Here is a 16,913-nt window from a genome sequence, read left to right as displayed (position 1 = left end):
TCCTGTTATGTGAAGTAGCTGTGGATTTGAGAGTGAAAGGACATGCCAGAAATGAGACTTTATCCACACCGAGGTCCATGGCTACTGCATGCAAATGATGCCTTTGTCTCAAGTGATGGGAACAGTGAGGAAAAGATGTCAACCTTAGAGAATGGAATGAAATGTACTCATGGTTCGATGACAGACTAACGGGAAGCTAGTGAGACTGAGCTAAACAGAAAACCACGGACAAGTTACTGAGACAGAGAATGGGCAATGGAAGGTCAATTCTACAGTCATTCTAGGGCTGTCAGCAAACTAGCAGGCAGAGAGGAAAGCTCAAGGTTCTGGAATAAGTCTAGCCACCCATCAGTGGATGGACAGCATTGTTCAGTCATAAAGAATTATGTCATTCACAGAACAGTCTGTAGGACTAGCAAGCATCATGTGAAGCAAAGCAGGGCAGATTCAGAAGACAAATATCCCACATGCTCTCTCGGGAGCAGAATCTGGACTTTAAGACATAAAAGAGAGGGGACGATTGCAAAGAGAAAGATCAGCTTCAGGAGAGGCAGAAGAGAGTGGGCAGCATGCGGTGAAGATAATGAAAACATGTTGTACATATGCATAGACCACCGTAATGAAACCCCTTATTCGGTACAATTGAGATATGCTAATCCAAAGTAAGCTATCAAATGCACATATTTACTTCTGGTCTGAGGTGATCTTCCATGAGGCAAAGCATTTGATGCATGAGTGCCCCACCTTCACTGCAAATGTGAAATGCAGGATAGAAACAGAGACTCCACTAAAAAAGGAGAAGTAACAAATGCCAAATAAATAACTGGGAACATATTGTTAAAGAGTAAGTATGCAAGATCTTTACATTTAATGAATGGATTTTATCCGTGTAAAGTGAGCTTCAAAGTAGGGACTGAAGAATTTAGAGAACAAATATTGCAGCTTGGAGAAGTAGAGGAAAAACCAGAATAAGGACCATGTTAGAAACAGAACTAAGGAAACTGCCAGAAAGATACTAAACATGCAGGAAAGGCCAGGAAGAGCTAAAAGGACCTGAAGAATTGGACACACACACACACACACACACACACACACACACACTAATCAGCAATACACAAGTCAAGATACTTAACTAAAATCTGCCTTGAATGATCGATCACAAATTTCACTGTCCCTCTAGAGACCTTAAAACCATCAGTGGTGACCTATATCCTCTTAAAGTTGCATTCTAAAAGATAAATAATTCTTTGAAATCCAGGGAAAAGTTCTACACAGAAGGAGGGAAGGAAAAAGTGAGTCAACCTTTACATCTTCCCCAGCAGAACTAGGTGACAATGGAGCAACATCTAAGAAAACCTCATGGAAAACACAGTAGCCCAAGAGTGTCATCAACAGCCAATGCCTTATTCAGTAAAGTGTAGCAAACAGTTGTAAACATGAGAAGAATGCAAGGGATGTAATTATCAGGAGCTCTTCAATAAATGAGTAGAAAATGAATTTTGACCCAGCAAAAAACGACCAGAGAAAGCCTAGTTCTGTACTAGGGTTTACTCAAATACAGAGCTAAAGCCCAGAAAAAGACAATAGTACCATCAGCAAAATGTGTGTAAATGTTACATAGTGATTGCTTCATGCTAGCACTTAGAGATGATTATTAATCAAGTAATACAATACAAACACAAAGGCATAGCGATTTTATTGAGAAAGGGGAGAAAATAGAAGTGGGAAAATTTTATATTCCTCCTACTCGGGAAGTAACAAGTTCCATCTAAAGTTTAAAAGAATAAAAAGTAACTCAATTAATCATTATTTCAAAAATATAGAGCCTTCATATTAAAAAAGTACATGAACACTGTGAGTTGGCCTCTGTCCCTTCTCTGCCTGTCTGCCTATCTGTCTCAGTGTCTCTCTGTCTCAATGTCTGTCTGCCTGCCTGTCTCTTTCTCTCTCTCTGTCTCTCTGTCTCTCTCTTGCTCACACACACACACACACACACACACACACAATGTGAAAATGTAATAAAAGATTTGAAAACAACAACAAAACCTAACTTAAACTGTGGCGACATTCCCCTGCGTTGATAAATGGCTATGGATTGGTGTAGTAATAGGAGCGGTGGGGCTACGTCCCCAGCACCCCGGCCGCCTGCTAGCTTATGCCCCAAAATAATTACATGGACACTGTATTCTTTTAAACACTGCTTGGCCCATTAGCTCTAACCCTTACTGGCTAATTCTGATATCCCGATCAACCCATCTCTAATAAACTGTGTAGCACCGGTCTTACCGGGAAAGATTCAGCATGTCTGACCTGGCGCCTTGCTTCATCACATGTGTCTGCCCGGGAGAGGGGAGCATGGTGTCTCTGAGCTCACTTCCTCTTCCTCCCAGCATTCTATTCTGTTTACTCCACCCACCTATGTTCTAACCAATAAAATGGGCCAAGGCAGTTTGTTTATTACCAATGACCTTCCTCCATCAGATTGGATAGCATTAAGAGACATAAATCTGTTTAAATTATAACTAAATCTCAGCAATACAGTTTATAAGTGGTAGCAGCTACAAATGGAATCTTTCCGAAGGTTAAAAAGAAAAACAGGGGAAATTCCTGTAAGAAAACAGTAAGAAGAAGCCCAGTGGACTTCGAGGTGGTGGATATGGATCAATTGCTGCTGCTGTTATTGTTTTACAAAGAATCACAAACTGAGAAAGTACAATTTGTAATGAATACAATGAAAAGCCTAACTGTAAAAAAAATTTAAAGACAAACCTCAATGTTGCTGGTCCCGGTAGTCCTGCCTCATAAAATTAAAGATTAGAACTAAGTCTCTGAATGTACTAGCTTTTCTTTTCATTACTCATTAAGACGAAGGGGTTTCACAGCTATAATGAAGGGCAATGGGAAATCGTCTTTGAATTAATCTAAAGAGAGAGTATCCAAGTGGGCCCAAGTTAACCTCACAAGCCCTGTAATTCTTGCTCTAGTCTGTTGGAAACGAGACAGTGTTGGAGGCCCATGGCATGGCATGGTCTTTATGATGGGGAACGGGAGCCACAGCCACCAGAGAACAAGGCGCAGGCTTGAGGGGCCCGAGAAGTGAGTTATACCAATAACCTACGTGAGCTTGGAAGAGGATGTCCACCCAGCTTGATGAGACAGCGGTCCTGGCTCCCACGGTTGTCTGGGAAAGAGGAACCCTGAGCAGAGGGCATGAAAAGCCCATGCTTAGTTTTGGACCCAGAGAAACTGAAGTGACTAAGGGTTGGTGTTCGTTAGGAAACTGAGTGTGCGGTTCTTGCAGACCTAAGCTGGAAATTAACGTATGCGTCACGTCTTATAACAATGTAGTGTCAAATGGACAGAGTAATACCCAACGAGCAGAAAGGCCCAGCTTATGTACTAATGCCCTGCACTCTCTTGCAGCATCATTGGAAGACTCTAACTCATCTGGCAGCATGGTACAAGAAATTTCAAGTACAAGTAAGGCTTTGGGGCTTGAACTACTGGGATAAAGGAACTATTAGGATGGAGGGTCTGAACTATTGGGATACTGGTGTGTGTCTGTCTGTGTGTGTGTGGTGGTAATGTGTATGTGTCTGTGTACGTGTGTGGTGTGAACGTGTGTGTGGCTATATGTGTGTGGGGGGGTGGTATGTGTCTGTATATGTGTGTGTGTTTTCTATGTCTGTGTGTGTGTGTGTGTGTGGCTATATGTGTGTGTGGTATGTGTCTGTATATGTGTGTGTGTTTTCTATGTATGTCTGTGTGTGTGTGTGGCTATATGTGTGTGTGGTATGTGTCTGTATATGTGTGTGTGTGTTCTATGTATGTCTGTGTGTGTGGCTATATGTGTGTGCGGTATGTGTCTGTATATGTGTGTGTGTTTTCTATGTATGTCTCTGTGTTTGTGTGGTGTGTATGCATCTATCTCTGTGGTGTGTGTCTCTCTGTATGTGGATGTACAGTGTATTTTATACGTATTTGTGTGTGGTGTGTGTGTGTGTGTGTGTGTGTGTGTGTGTGTGTGTGTGTGTAAGATACAGACAGGGAGATTCAGATATTGAACCCCATGAACACAGGCAATCTGCTCTTATTGCCCAATAAGATATTCATAGCACTTGCAGTTCACTATATGATAGTATAAATTCCTTAAGAAGAGAAGTAATACAAGTTTCCCCTGATCATATGCAAAAACTAGAAGTGGACAACAATTATATATATATATATATATATATATATATATATATATATATATATACATACATACATATATATATATAATGTGTTTGATATATTGAGTGATATCTACACAAAAGACTATTTTCTGTTCACAATTTTAAGAAATCAATGACATATCTGTTGCATTCATAATAGTCAACAAGAGTAGATTGAAGCATTATCAGGAAATGTTGCCACAATGAAAATGATCATGGATGTTTTCTTTTTATAAAAATTAATGCTGAGATTAGAATCATAGTTTGGATCATAGGCTTCTGCACACCCTCTGTCTGGAATAAATGCCACTTAGTTCTGACACATTGCTTTTCCATGTGACAATCTAGCATTTACTAATTTCTGTTAAGTGTTGCTCTGGAATACACATAATGGATTTATCTGTGGGGTGTGTGTATGTGTGTGTCTGTGTGTGCATCTGTATGTGTGTGGTCTTACCATCTAAGTGGGTACAACTTCAGTTTTAGAGATAAGATCTATGATGACAAGAGAATCAGGCCAATCCTTACACACCCTCTCCTCTGTCTGCCTAGTGACTCCTCTCCAGACCCTGCAGTCCATTATGAAGTGGCGCCAAGTGGTATGTGATATTCTAGGACATCCCTTAATGCATCAGAAGTCTCCTCCTCGGAGAAAACTCACACTCACTGTCTCTATTACAAATATGTTGAAATTAATACTTCATTTGCATAGGTAGATGAAGACAGCTTGGTGGGGAACTAGCGTTTACATTATCCTCCACTATAGCATTATGTTCTCCATCACTCTCCTGCACATCTGCAAATGACCTTCAGCACCAATCCTAAAGAGTCTAACCCAAGCCTACTGATTCTCCACCCACCACCACAGCCTGATGGCTCTCCAAGTCTCTGCACTCCGGATACCGTTACTGTGGAAATCACCAAACCGCAGTCCTTCCCTCCCAGCTTCAGTTCACATGACATCATCTCTCTGTTCAGGTGTCATCCTGCTTTGCATCTCTCTTTCTATTTATCTTCTGTGATTTTAGTCCTAGGCCTTTGGACACTTTTCTTGTCCTTCACCACTAGAGGTCAGAGAATTAATTGTATATTCTTTGCTCTTTAAGTGTGTAAAATACCCGCTGTATTAATGAGCATTCATCCATCAGCTTTAAAAAAAAACATGGATTGAACTATTGAACCTTTAACAAACTCTATCACCATTTTAGTCCCGATATTTAAGTCAAAATTAGTACAAGGAACACCACCACAATGAAATGGGCCAGTATAGTTATTAAAACTTTTATGCATAGTTTCATTATGACCCTAGGTATAAAAATATCACTGATAATTAAAGTTAAAGGACTGGTGACAGCTGATGGATGAGTTTAATGTCGCTATGACATGAAATCATTTGCCAACATTCCCAACTCAAAGGGTGAAAAAAGGAAATTATTGGTATTTTATTCATCCACTCATCCATTCATTTATTCAAAAGCAGCTTTAAAGTACCTGGGACATGTCCAATATGATGCTGCAGCCTTGAGATGTAGCACAAAATGAAATTCAGAGACTAGTTTTAAATTGCTCAGAGTCCAACAGAGAAGTGATTTAAGTTACTGCTAAGAAATGTCAGTAGCTTATAAAGAAGGTACAGCAGGTTCAATGAGATGCTTGGGGGGCCCTTCCAATTTACCTGTGTTTAGAGAAGACTTAAATGGATGTTGCAGGATGGCAAATATTCCAGTTGAAATCAAAGTGCATCCCAGGAAGAAGATGGAGCACAGATATACAAGAAAGCAAAGAACAGAACATGCATGACAATGCCCAAAGGGAATGACTTTCTCATGGACAGAGATTTACCTGCTACTGCTCCTTACACCACTTACTGGAGCAGAAGTGAGGACCAACGGAAGGGAGATAAGATATTTTGTCATGAATGAAAAAAGAAAGACGAAAGAAAGAAGCAGGCAAGGAAAGAATAGCGGGTAGGGGGAAGGAAGGAAAAATGCCCTCAGTTTTAGAGGTACAGCCTCAGATTAGGAAGAAAGGGAATGAGAAAGAGAAAGACAGAGAGATTAAGACAGAGGGAGTCACAGAGAGACAGAGCAACCTTCCCCATTCAAGCAACAACTTCAGCTAATACACAGGATACACTCAAGGCATGCTAGTTAGCATCTCTGAATGCTTAAGATGAGCAAACATTCACGCCTCATAACAGCCCTGTAGGGGAAGTGCTAAATTATTCCCACTTTGAAAAGAAGCAAAAATTGGCAGAAGGTGACTTTCCTGTGGTGACATAATTCTTAAGTGATAGGGCCATAAGAAAACTCTAAGTCTGGTGGTAAAGACAGTAGCCTAGTACCAAGGCTGTTGGCACTAAAAACAAAACATTCTGAAATCTCAGTTTCACTGCATTGATCTTTTGGGGGGAGGATGGTGTTTTCAGATCTTCTCCCTCATCACTTTGCAATGTGTTGATATTTGACTGAACTTCAGTTACCTAGCTAACATTTCCATAGGTTAACCCTATACCGAATAGATTGCACTCAGCTTTTCAGTGGTATATAGACACACACCTGGTAAAGAGCATCCCATACAAAGATAGTCTGAAATGTTATAAAAGCAGAATGGCTGGCTGTAAAAAGCTGCCAACACTGTGGCTGACTCACAGAACTTCTAGTTTTAATCCTATAAACTCTTACCATCTGATCTGCTTCCTTCATTCTCTGTAAAAGGGAGACCTGACCATGGTGTTGGGAATATCACTGTTCTGTAATTCTTGATTCATCGGCTTTTGTTTTTTTCTGTGGTCCTTAGGAGTTTGAAGCTGAAATGCTACTGGATGCATACTCAGGCCTGCTAAGTGGTCAATCCATTATCTTGTCCATGAACTCTAGGTATGTAAGCTATAATGATCCCTGATTTCACTAACTAAATATCTTGCAAGTGTTACAGATTTAAAACATAATAAACCCTTAAACATTCTCCATTCACCAGTTCCAGCAAGCACTGTTTATTTTTTAGGGTCTCTCTCAGAGTTTCTGGATTTTATTGAAAATCAGATATTGTTTGGTTGATGGTGAACAGGTTTCTTTTGCAAGCAACTTGAAGATGCACACAATATAAGAAACAATGACGTGTGTAAAACATAGTATCACTGGCTAGGAAAATGTGGTAATAATACTGCCCAATTATCTGAAGCACACTGTGGGATTTATGGATTTGGCTGGGCATGTAATCAGTCTATAACTTTATTTCTATGTAAATAGATTCTGATTTCTAAATAACTGTATATCATATTTTCAAAGAGCATCATTTTATATATTTAATGCACTATTGTTAAGAGAATATCAAAACCTACATGTCACATAAAGCCCAAAACTGTACATTTTATGCTAAGAAAACTCCAACCGAGTTAGGTCACATTTGAAACCTCACTGACTCCATTATATTCCTTTTCCTTGTCAGTTTCGTTGATCCACTGCTGCAGTTTGAGTTACAGTTGGGGATATTAGAGTTATCTTTCAGAAGTGTATTTTCCTTGCCAGATCTTAGCACAGTGCAAGCAATGGGGAGGAACTCCGAGAACGCCAAGGACCTGGAGGTAGGCTCTTCCTTCCTTGTCTAATGATAAGGCCTTGGCACACACCACAGCAAGCTCCACGGCTCACACCTGTGGTTAGAATCTCCTGCTTGCGTTGTTGTTTGTCTTACTAACCCATATCCCTGACATCCTCACGACAATAAGGATTTAACAGATTGTGCAAGGTTTATAGGAACAGATGAGTGAAGATAGTTTGACTTAATTGGTTTAGCAAGGCAAAGGAGCTTGTAGGAGAGTTCTGAAAGGCAGGATGGGGGCAGACACAGAAAAATGTAGATACAAAGAAGCCTAAGATGAAGATCAGCAACATTTGTGGTTTCTATCTTGTCCACCTTGCTACATGGTGCATGTGAGCCATAAGCTGAAGCTGCAACTGATAGAAGTTGCTAATGAGCCATAGAAGATGCTCATGAGGGATTGAAGATGCTAGTGAGTCAGGTCTTAGCAGCAGAGCTGCCCCCTCCCCCTCTCCTCTCTCATCTTATGTTTACAGAGGAAACTAGGGTGCTTCAATTGCAAAGCTATACACATTTGGTAAAATATTTTTCAAGGTTGGCTGGCTAATTGCACATTTCTGTTCTGTTTTTCAGAATTTATATGAAAATATTTTCAACATGTATGAAGATACTCTTATTATTTTAGTGTCTAAAGATTTCTACAAGATACAGATCTTAAAGGTAAAAGCAAAGCAAATGGTTTTGTTACAATATAAATAGTCCAGCACGTTCTGTTTATTTCTAATTGGTCATATTCGTCTCTCCATCTAGTACTGGGAGGCTGGAATTTTTCTCTAGACTTTTGATGGTGTGAAATAACTCACAGAGTTACCCTGTAGTGAAGAGGCGAGCAGGCCTGCTTTTCGTCCCACCCGGCTCCCGCATGACTAGCTTAGCCCTGGAAAAATAACAATACACAAACTGTATTCATTTACACTGCTTGGCCCATTAGCTCTAGCCTTTTACTGGCTAACTCTCACATCTTGACAAACCCATTTATATTAATATGTGTAGCACCACGAGGTGGTAGCTTACCGGGAAGAATCAGCATGTCTGACCTGGCAGCTGGCTCCATGGCTTCTGCCTCACTTCCCTTCTTCCCAGCATTCTGTTCTGTCTACTCCACCTACCTATGTTCTGACCTATCAGGCCAAGCAGTTTCTTTCTTAATTAACCAATGAAAGCAACAGATAGACAGATGACCCTCCTCCATCATTACCCATTTCCTTTATTTGAGTTATTAAAAGATTAAATTTTAGGAAATGGTGTTAATGGCTACTGAGAAGTTGTGTCTTCTGTAGAAGTATGTGGAAGTTGGGGGGTGGAAAGGAACAGTGTTGGTATAAGCTTGAGTCTAAATGACAATGGCGACTCTGTGGGGAGACCTGTTTGCCTCCTGCCCCACCACTGCTGGATTTAAGGACTGTGTCATAGTTTGATTTCTGTAGCTGTGATTAAACACCTTAGCAAATACAGCTTAAGAGAGAAAGGGGTTTACTTGACTTACAATTGAAAACTATAATCCACAATTGCAGAGAAGTCACCATGGCAGAAATTCAGACAGCAAAGAAGAATGATACCCCTGTGGTGCCTGCTTGCTAGGTTGTTTATGCTCAGCTAGCTTTCTCAATTTAAATAGACTAGGACCGCCCATCCAGGAAATAGTGCCAACACAGTGGGTTGGATCTTCCACTCTCCTGGCTGTGACCCAAGCAGGTCAAGGTGTGGTTCCATCCACATCTCTAGGAGGTATGAACCATAAATCTTAGCAGTGTCCTCATGGTGGTAGTTTTGCAGGCACGCAGAACCCAAGATGCTGTCTCCAGAATATATAAATCAAGAGATGGAATAGTTCTCAAGTAAGTTGACATTTCTAGATCAGATGCAATTTCAGTACTCTCTTAAAGGTGAAATACAAATACTATACTTTTAAAGGGAAAATATGAACTTAAACAAAGAGGTAGCATAACACCATAGTCTTATACAAGACATTTAATGACACCTGAAAGTTTGGATTATAGTGAATATTAGTAACTGTTGAATAAAATTAATAAAACACAAATGTGTCGATATAATAGTGAAAGTCATACAATAGTTGAAGGGTTGGGATCTTGGTGTAGATTTAGATAAAATGAGATCAAATATGGACTAATAAATAGATGCTGCTGCCTGCCTTGGTAAAGTTGGAAACTACAAAGATGAACCTTTCAAAAATGAAAATATTGTGGTTCTAAAATGGCCGTCATGTTTCCAACAGGAAATGACCATGTGGATAAATCAGAATAAACAGTACCTGCAAGTACGAGCCATGACGATCATCACCAGAGTGCTGATCTTTGCAGCCAAGAGAGTCAGGAAATATGTAAGTCACTGACTTCAGGAATGCTGTCAATTTGAGACTGAGTTTCTAGAGGGCTGTGTTGTAAGAGGCAGCTTGTTCATTTCCTGGCCACCCAGACTCCCCAAATAATCAGACAGAAACTATATTATTTAAATCACTGTTTGGCCAATCACTTAAGTGTAATGATAGCTAGCTCTTACATCTAGTATTAAGCCATTTCCAGTATTTTATATTTTAGCATGAGGGTTGCGGCATACCAGCAAGGTTCCAGCATGTCTGCCTCTGGTGGAAGCTCCATGGCTTCTTCTTTTACTCTGCCTCCTTTCTCCCAGCATTCAGTTTAGTTTTCTCCGCTTAGCTCTATTCTACCCTATCATGGACTCAAATTTTATTAACCAATAATATTCACAACATACAGAGGGGAATTCCCACATCAGGGCTGTTTTACAGGCCTTTGGGCTTGAGATCACTGATCCTGGCTTAGTACCAATGGGATGGTAGACAGGGCTATCTAGAAAGTGGCAACGCCCTACATAACTGTGACTCAGCTAAAGAAGTGTTTTTTTCAGTGATTGAGTAAACAGCATTTTACTTTATACACATACTATGAGCATGTTAAAATCCTAGATTTTTGCTTTCTAGACTCTTGACCCAGCGTTATAGGTAATGTCACATACTTCTTCCTGTTTTCTAAAGTATTTTTAGACTTTTATTTTTAATGTATACAACTAATTGTGGAGCTGGGGAGTGGAGGGGATCTTGGCAAATGACATGGCTTGTAGAGTAACAATCCACATAAGGCAAGAAGGAAATCTGGTTCAACACTAGTTAGTTAGTTAGTTAGTTAGTTAGTTAGTTAGTTAGTTAGTTGATGTTGGTTCAAACTTCTACAGTCTGACCCCAAGCAGTTACTACAAACATATTTATGTATAGTATGGTTTTGGGGGAAAAGTTTCCCTGTGTAATACAATCCCCTGTGCACAAGGCAACACAATTCTATCAAAACTCAAAGTGCATGTCCTTTCTTCCAAGAAGATGGGTTCTAGAGCTAGGCTACCTGTGTTATCTTAAGGATCTGGTGTGGTCTTGATCACCAGATAGTGTAGAGGTCATTTAAGCTATTGGCCACATCCAGTACTGGTTGTGGGAATTAGGGTATACCCCGAGCCATACAGATAATGCAAAGATCACCCAGACTATTAGCCACCTCCCATCCTGCACATGGGAGCTTGTCCAGATAGTGTAGATTATTAGGCTACTAACCATCTTCATTTCTGATATTCTGGATAGAAAAATAGGTTATGCATATTTTTCTTGAAAACATAAAACACCATGGGTGTTATTTTTTAAATTTTATTTATTATTTTTTTTTGAATTTTTGAGATTGGGTTTCTCCATAGCTTTTTGGTTCCTGTCCTGGAACTAGCTCTTGTAGACCAGGCTGGCCTCAAACTCACAGAGATCCGCCTGCCTCTGCCTCCAGAGTGCTGGGATTAAAGGCGTGGGCCACCACCGCCCGGCTATTTATTATTTTTTAATATATGGGTGTTTTACCTGCCTGTATGCCTACAGGCCAGAAGAGGGCATCAAATTCCATTATAAATGGTCATGAGCCACCATGTGGTTGTTGGGAATTGAACTCAGGACCTCTAGAAGAGTAGTCAGGGCTCTTCACCACTTAGCCACCTCTCCAGCCCCAGCCCCATGTGTTTAATATTCCAGGGTTTTGTAGTGCTGCTATCTGTGAGCGCAAGGACCTTTGTGCTCCCAACAACTAATCCTTGAGTTGTCTACTGTTAACCACACTAAAGTCTACACCTTCCCTTACTGCACTCTGTCCCTGTCAGTGTGATGTGCCCTGTCGAGCCACGTGTCGACTGCCTCATTTTGCTTTACCACAGTTGCCCTGTGTTTACTTACGGTTCTTCATCGGGCTTGTAAACACTGTGTCCCATTGATGTTTCAATACATGTAGTTTTATTTCACATTTCTGAATGCGACATGTGTCTAAAGGTTTCAGTTTGTTATGACTGATGTATCTTACTTTCTGGTTGATAATTATCAAGATGCATTTTGATTTTTCTACCTTAAATAAAGCATTCTGTGTAGGTCTGGATGTGTATCTGGACATGCTTAGTGGAGCAATTAATAGGAGAAAGATGCAAGTAGCTAAGGTTCATTAAAACATGATTTGTATTCTTAGAGTGTCCTTTTCCCTCACAGCTTCACAAACACTGGGCTATTAGCAGGCTTGGTTGTTGAGTTTCACATGGAAATTGAAGAGATGTCCCAATTGTCAAGCTTCCTGCTTTGACTACCTCATTGTCCTCTTTCTCAGAAACCTCACACTGTGGACATGTCCCTCTTGTGGATGCTTATCTCAGTGTCTCCTTTTCTAATTTACCTTCTAAGTCATTTCCAAACGGTCAACGGTCTGGGTACGATAACTAGATGTCTCTGGCTGGTGAACCTCTCGCAGGGTCTCAGTGCAGTTCTCACTGAGGCTGGTTGAGGTTAAAGAGATCTAATGTCAATCTCGCTGCATCCGTCCTTCGTTTGTCTTTGCATGTAAAACTTTTATAAATGCTCTACTAATTGTTCGTTTAATTATTTGAATGAGGCTTAGGATTAAGAAAAGCTCGTTTCGCATTTATTTTCTGTGCTCCTAACACATGTTATCCACCCAGCAATGATTTGATGTCAGCTGTTTTAATCTGCAGTCTAATCACACGCTTCTCTCTGAATATATTGATAGATTCCATTAAGCCACACCCAGAGAGTAGGTCAGACATTTGGGAGTGGTCTCTTCTGCTACCACTCCCTTTTCTCTCTCCGTTACTGCGGCATAGGACATGCTCCTTTGCTCACGGGACACTTCAGGTATGAAAAGATGTAACCACACACATTCGGGTGTGAACGCGAAACCACACATTCATTGTTCCTTACAACAGATTGGGCAAATCCAAATGGGGATAACCTAATAGTGAAATGGTCTGCAGTGGTCACAAAAGGCCACCAGGTGGCAGCACATCAGCATTTTTCAGAGCGTTGCTAGAGATCCAGCTGCTTACTTAAGGACCTGAGGACATAAACCTCATTAAGCTAGCTTTTTTTTTTATTATTGATAAAAGGAGAATAAAAAAAAATTTCCACCTCCTCCGAGCCTCCCATCTCCCTCCCCCTCCTCCCACTCCTCTCCCCCTCCTCCCACCCTTCTCCCCCTCCCTCTCCAGTCCAAAGAGCAGTCAGGGTTCCCTGCCCAGTGGTAAGTCCTAGGTCCTCCCCCCTCCGTCCATATCTAGGAAGGTGAACATCCAAACTGGCTAGGCTCCCACCAAGCCAGCACATTAAGTAGGATCAAAACCCCTTGCCATTGTCCTTGGCGTCTCATCAGCCCTCATTGTTCGCCATGTTCAGAGAGTCCAGTTTTATCCCATGCTATTTCGGTAACAGTCCAGCTGGCCTTGGTGAGCTCCCAATAGATCAGCTCCACTGTCTCAGTGGGTGGGTGCCCCCCTCGTGGTCCTGACTTCTTTGCTCATGTTCTCCCTCCTTCTGCTCCTCATTGGGACCTTGGGATCTCAGTCCATTGCTCCAGTGTGGGTCTCTGTCTCTATCTCCATCCATCAAGAGATGAAGGTTCTAGGATGATATGCAAGATATTCGTCAGTATTGCTCTAGGATAGGGTCATTTCAGGTTCCCTATCCTCAGCTGGGGACCTCAGCTTGGACACCTGGGAGCCCCTCTAGGGTCAAGTCTCTTGCCCACCCTAAAGTGGCTCCCTTAACTAAGAATTGTGGTTCCGAGCTCCCCTATCCATAGAGGATTCCTTTATCCCAATCCTCCTGTTTCCCCAAGTCCCCCCTCCTTCCCTTCTACCTTTTCTCTCCCCATCTCCCCTTATCCCCATCCCACCCCACCCCCAAAATCCCAATTTTCTCCCCGGCAATTTTGTCTACTTCCCTTAGCCAAGAGGATAACTATATGTTTTTCCTTGGGTACACCTTCTTACTTAGCTTCTTTAGGTTCACCTATTGTAGACTCCGTGACCCCTATTTATGGCTAGAAACCAATTATGAGTGAGTACATCCCATGTTCATCTTTTTGGGTCTGGGATACCTCACTCAGGATAGTGTTTTCTATTTCCATCCATTTGCATGCAAAATTCGAGAAGTCATTGTTTTTTACCGCAGCGTAGTACTCTAGTGTGTATATATTCCATACTTTCTTCATCCATTCTTCTATTGAAGGGCATCTAGGTTGTTTCCAGGTTCTGGCTATTACAAATAATACTGCTATGAACATAGTTGAACAAATGCTTTTGTCATATGATAGAGCATCTCTTGGGTATATTCCCAAGAGTGGTATTGCTGGGTCCAGGGGTAGGTTGATCCCGAATTTCCTGAGAAACCGAAACACTGACTTCCAAAAAAAAAAAAAGAATCTTAGAAAAACCATTAAATCAATAAAATTTTTATAAAAACATATATAGAGCTATATTTATATTGTATATTTATGTATAAAACTATTATATATTTATAATAGTTACATTCATTTAACAACATAATCCAAACTACTGTTAATAAATTAAAACCTAGGCTTCTGACAGGTCTAACGTGTCTCTCTGAGTATCTGGAACAAGAGTATTTGTCTTTTTTCTAATTATGTGTGACTATATACTCTGTGCTACGGTATTGTCCAGGTACTAGAGTCAGTTAGAGCATTTTCCCTGGGCAAAGTGGAACTTTACAATAGTCTTCAAAACTTCAGAACTGAGCAGAACACCAACAGGAGATGCCTACAGGTCTCTGCCCATCCCTGTCTCCCTCCTCCAGCGAACCATTTGCTACCAACTGATTGCTACCTGGATTAGGAACTATAAACTGATGTTGAATTACAATTATCTCAAGCAGCTCTCTAGGAACCCCCAACTCTCTCTCTCTCTCTCTCTCTCTCTCTCTCTCTCTCTCTCTCTCTCTCTCACACACACACACACACACACACACACACACACACACACACACACACTGCCACTGTCCCTACAGCACCTGTTACAAACACAGTGCTTGCTTTCATTTCACAGTGAAGGAAACTGAGTGTTGTAAGGAGGACTGCTTATTCATTTTCCGGCTGCCTGGCAGCTCAGACCCAAAGTAATCACACAGAAACTGTATTAATTAAACCACTGCTTGGCCTATTGGCTCTAACTTCTTATCAGTTCGCTCTTACATTTTAATTTAACCCATTTCTAGTAATCTGTGTATCACCATGTGGCTGTGGCTCACTGGGTAAAGTTCTAGTGTCTGTCTCCAGTGGGGCTACATTGCTTCTGTCTGCCTCTGCCTTCTCTCTCCCAGCATTCAGTTTAGTTTTCCCCGCCTAGTTTTGTTCTACCCTATCAGACCAAGCCAGTTTCTTTATTGACCAATGGTATTCACAGCATACATAGGGGAATCCCACATCAACTGAGCCTCAACAGCAGAGCCCAGGGACCTGTGTACAGGGTTTTAAGACTCTAGGGCAGCAGTTACCTACCTAATGCTGTGGCCCTTTTATACAGCTCCTTATGTGGTGGTGACCCCCAACTATAAAATTGTTTTCATTGCTACTTCATAACTGTAATTTTGCTGTTATGAATTTTAATGTAAATATCTGTGTTTTTCAATGGTCTTAGACAACTCCTGTGAAAGAGTTATTCATCCCCGAAGGGGTCAGGACCCATAGCTTCAAAACTGCTGCTAACTGATACCCTCCTACTTAAGAGGATCTATGTAGTAAGGAAACTGCTTGTTTGTCCCGGCTACTCAGAACCAAAATAAACACACAGAAACTATATTATTTAAATCACTGCTTGGCCCATTAGTTCTAGCTTCTTATTGTTAACTCTTACATGTCAATTTAACCCATTTCTATTAATCATGTGGCCGTGGCTTACCAGGTAAATTTTCCAATGGCTTCTCTCTGACTCTGCCCCCTTTCTCCGAGTATTCTGTTTAGTTTTCTCATCTAGCTCTGTTCCTCTATAGCTCTGCTATAGGCCCAAAGCAGTTCCTTTATTAACCAATGATATTCACAACATACACAGGGGAATCCTGCACCAGATTCATTATAAACTTTTAATGTTGACAATGCAAATCTAATGAACTTTCTCCTTTGCTATCCAATTAGCCAAGCATCGATGCCCCATGTTTAGGTCTCCTGGTAGCAGAGCTCTCACTCCTGTGTTCCCACAAAAACCCCTCAGTCGTACAGCTAGCAACCACAGGGATGAATTACCTCCTCTACATTGGAATATGTCAGAACTGTAAGTATGCCTTGCAATCTCCTTCTGTTACTAAAAACCTCCTCTAATTATTTGACTTTTTGAAGAAGCACCTATGCCTATGATTTATGTGTAAATCTGTGCTCAAGATCTGTGACCTTACTGTTTAAATTATGGCTTTAAACATTACTTAAATCTTGTGGAGGAAATTTTGTAATTAAATAGCTGGTATTTCAAGATCTTTGCAGCTTCAAGATCTATCTATACTTCTTGAGCTGGTATTGACCATTGATGGTGAGGGCAAGGACAACAGGTCAGGAAGAGAGAGGAAGAAGTTTTACAAATAAAGCATTTAGAAAAGGCATGTTTTCTAGCTAATGGCTATAACAGAGAAAGATTCAAGGAGGAGGCAAAGGCTGTATTGAGTGCCAAACATGTATAAACCAGAATTTAAAAATCACATAATTCACAAGTCATGTGGAAGGGTTTTGTCGTATTAGGAAGAAAATCTAT

The 16,913-nt window shown here is 40.9% G+C and overlaps 1 protein-coding gene across 1 annotated transcript in view; it reads left to right on the top strand.

Annotated features, from left to right (window-relative positions):
* The first annotated feature begins 3,455 nt into the window (after positions 1-3,455).
* The window catches only part of Mroh9 (maestro heat like repeat family member 9), a 64,145-nt gene continuing 50,687 nt past the window's right edge, over positions 3,456-16,913 (top strand). Inside the window, exons 1-7 of the mRNA XM_075987335.1 lie at positions 3,456-3,480; positions 4,767-4,813; positions 7,014-7,093; positions 7,665-7,800; positions 8,391-8,477; positions 10,054-10,158; positions 16,307-16,442. Of these exons, the coding sequence (XP_075843450.1) occupies positions 3,456-3,480; positions 4,767-4,813; positions 7,014-7,093; positions 7,665-7,800; positions 8,391-8,477; positions 10,054-10,158; positions 16,307-16,442 (616 nt within the window). The remainder of the gene's footprint in view (positions 3,481-4,766; positions 4,814-7,013; positions 7,094-7,664; positions 7,801-8,390; positions 8,478-10,053; positions 10,159-16,306; positions 16,443-16,913) is intronic.

Source organism: Microtus pennsylvanicus, chromosome 10 (assembly GCF_037038515.1).
Source record: "Microtus pennsylvanicus isolate mMicPen1 chromosome 10, mMicPen1.hap1, whole genome shotgun sequence".
Classification (NCBI taxonomy): Eukaryota; Metazoa; Chordata; class Mammalia; order Rodentia; family Cricetidae; genus Microtus; species Microtus pennsylvanicus.
This window is presented reverse-complemented; position numbering and strand designations above follow the sequence as displayed.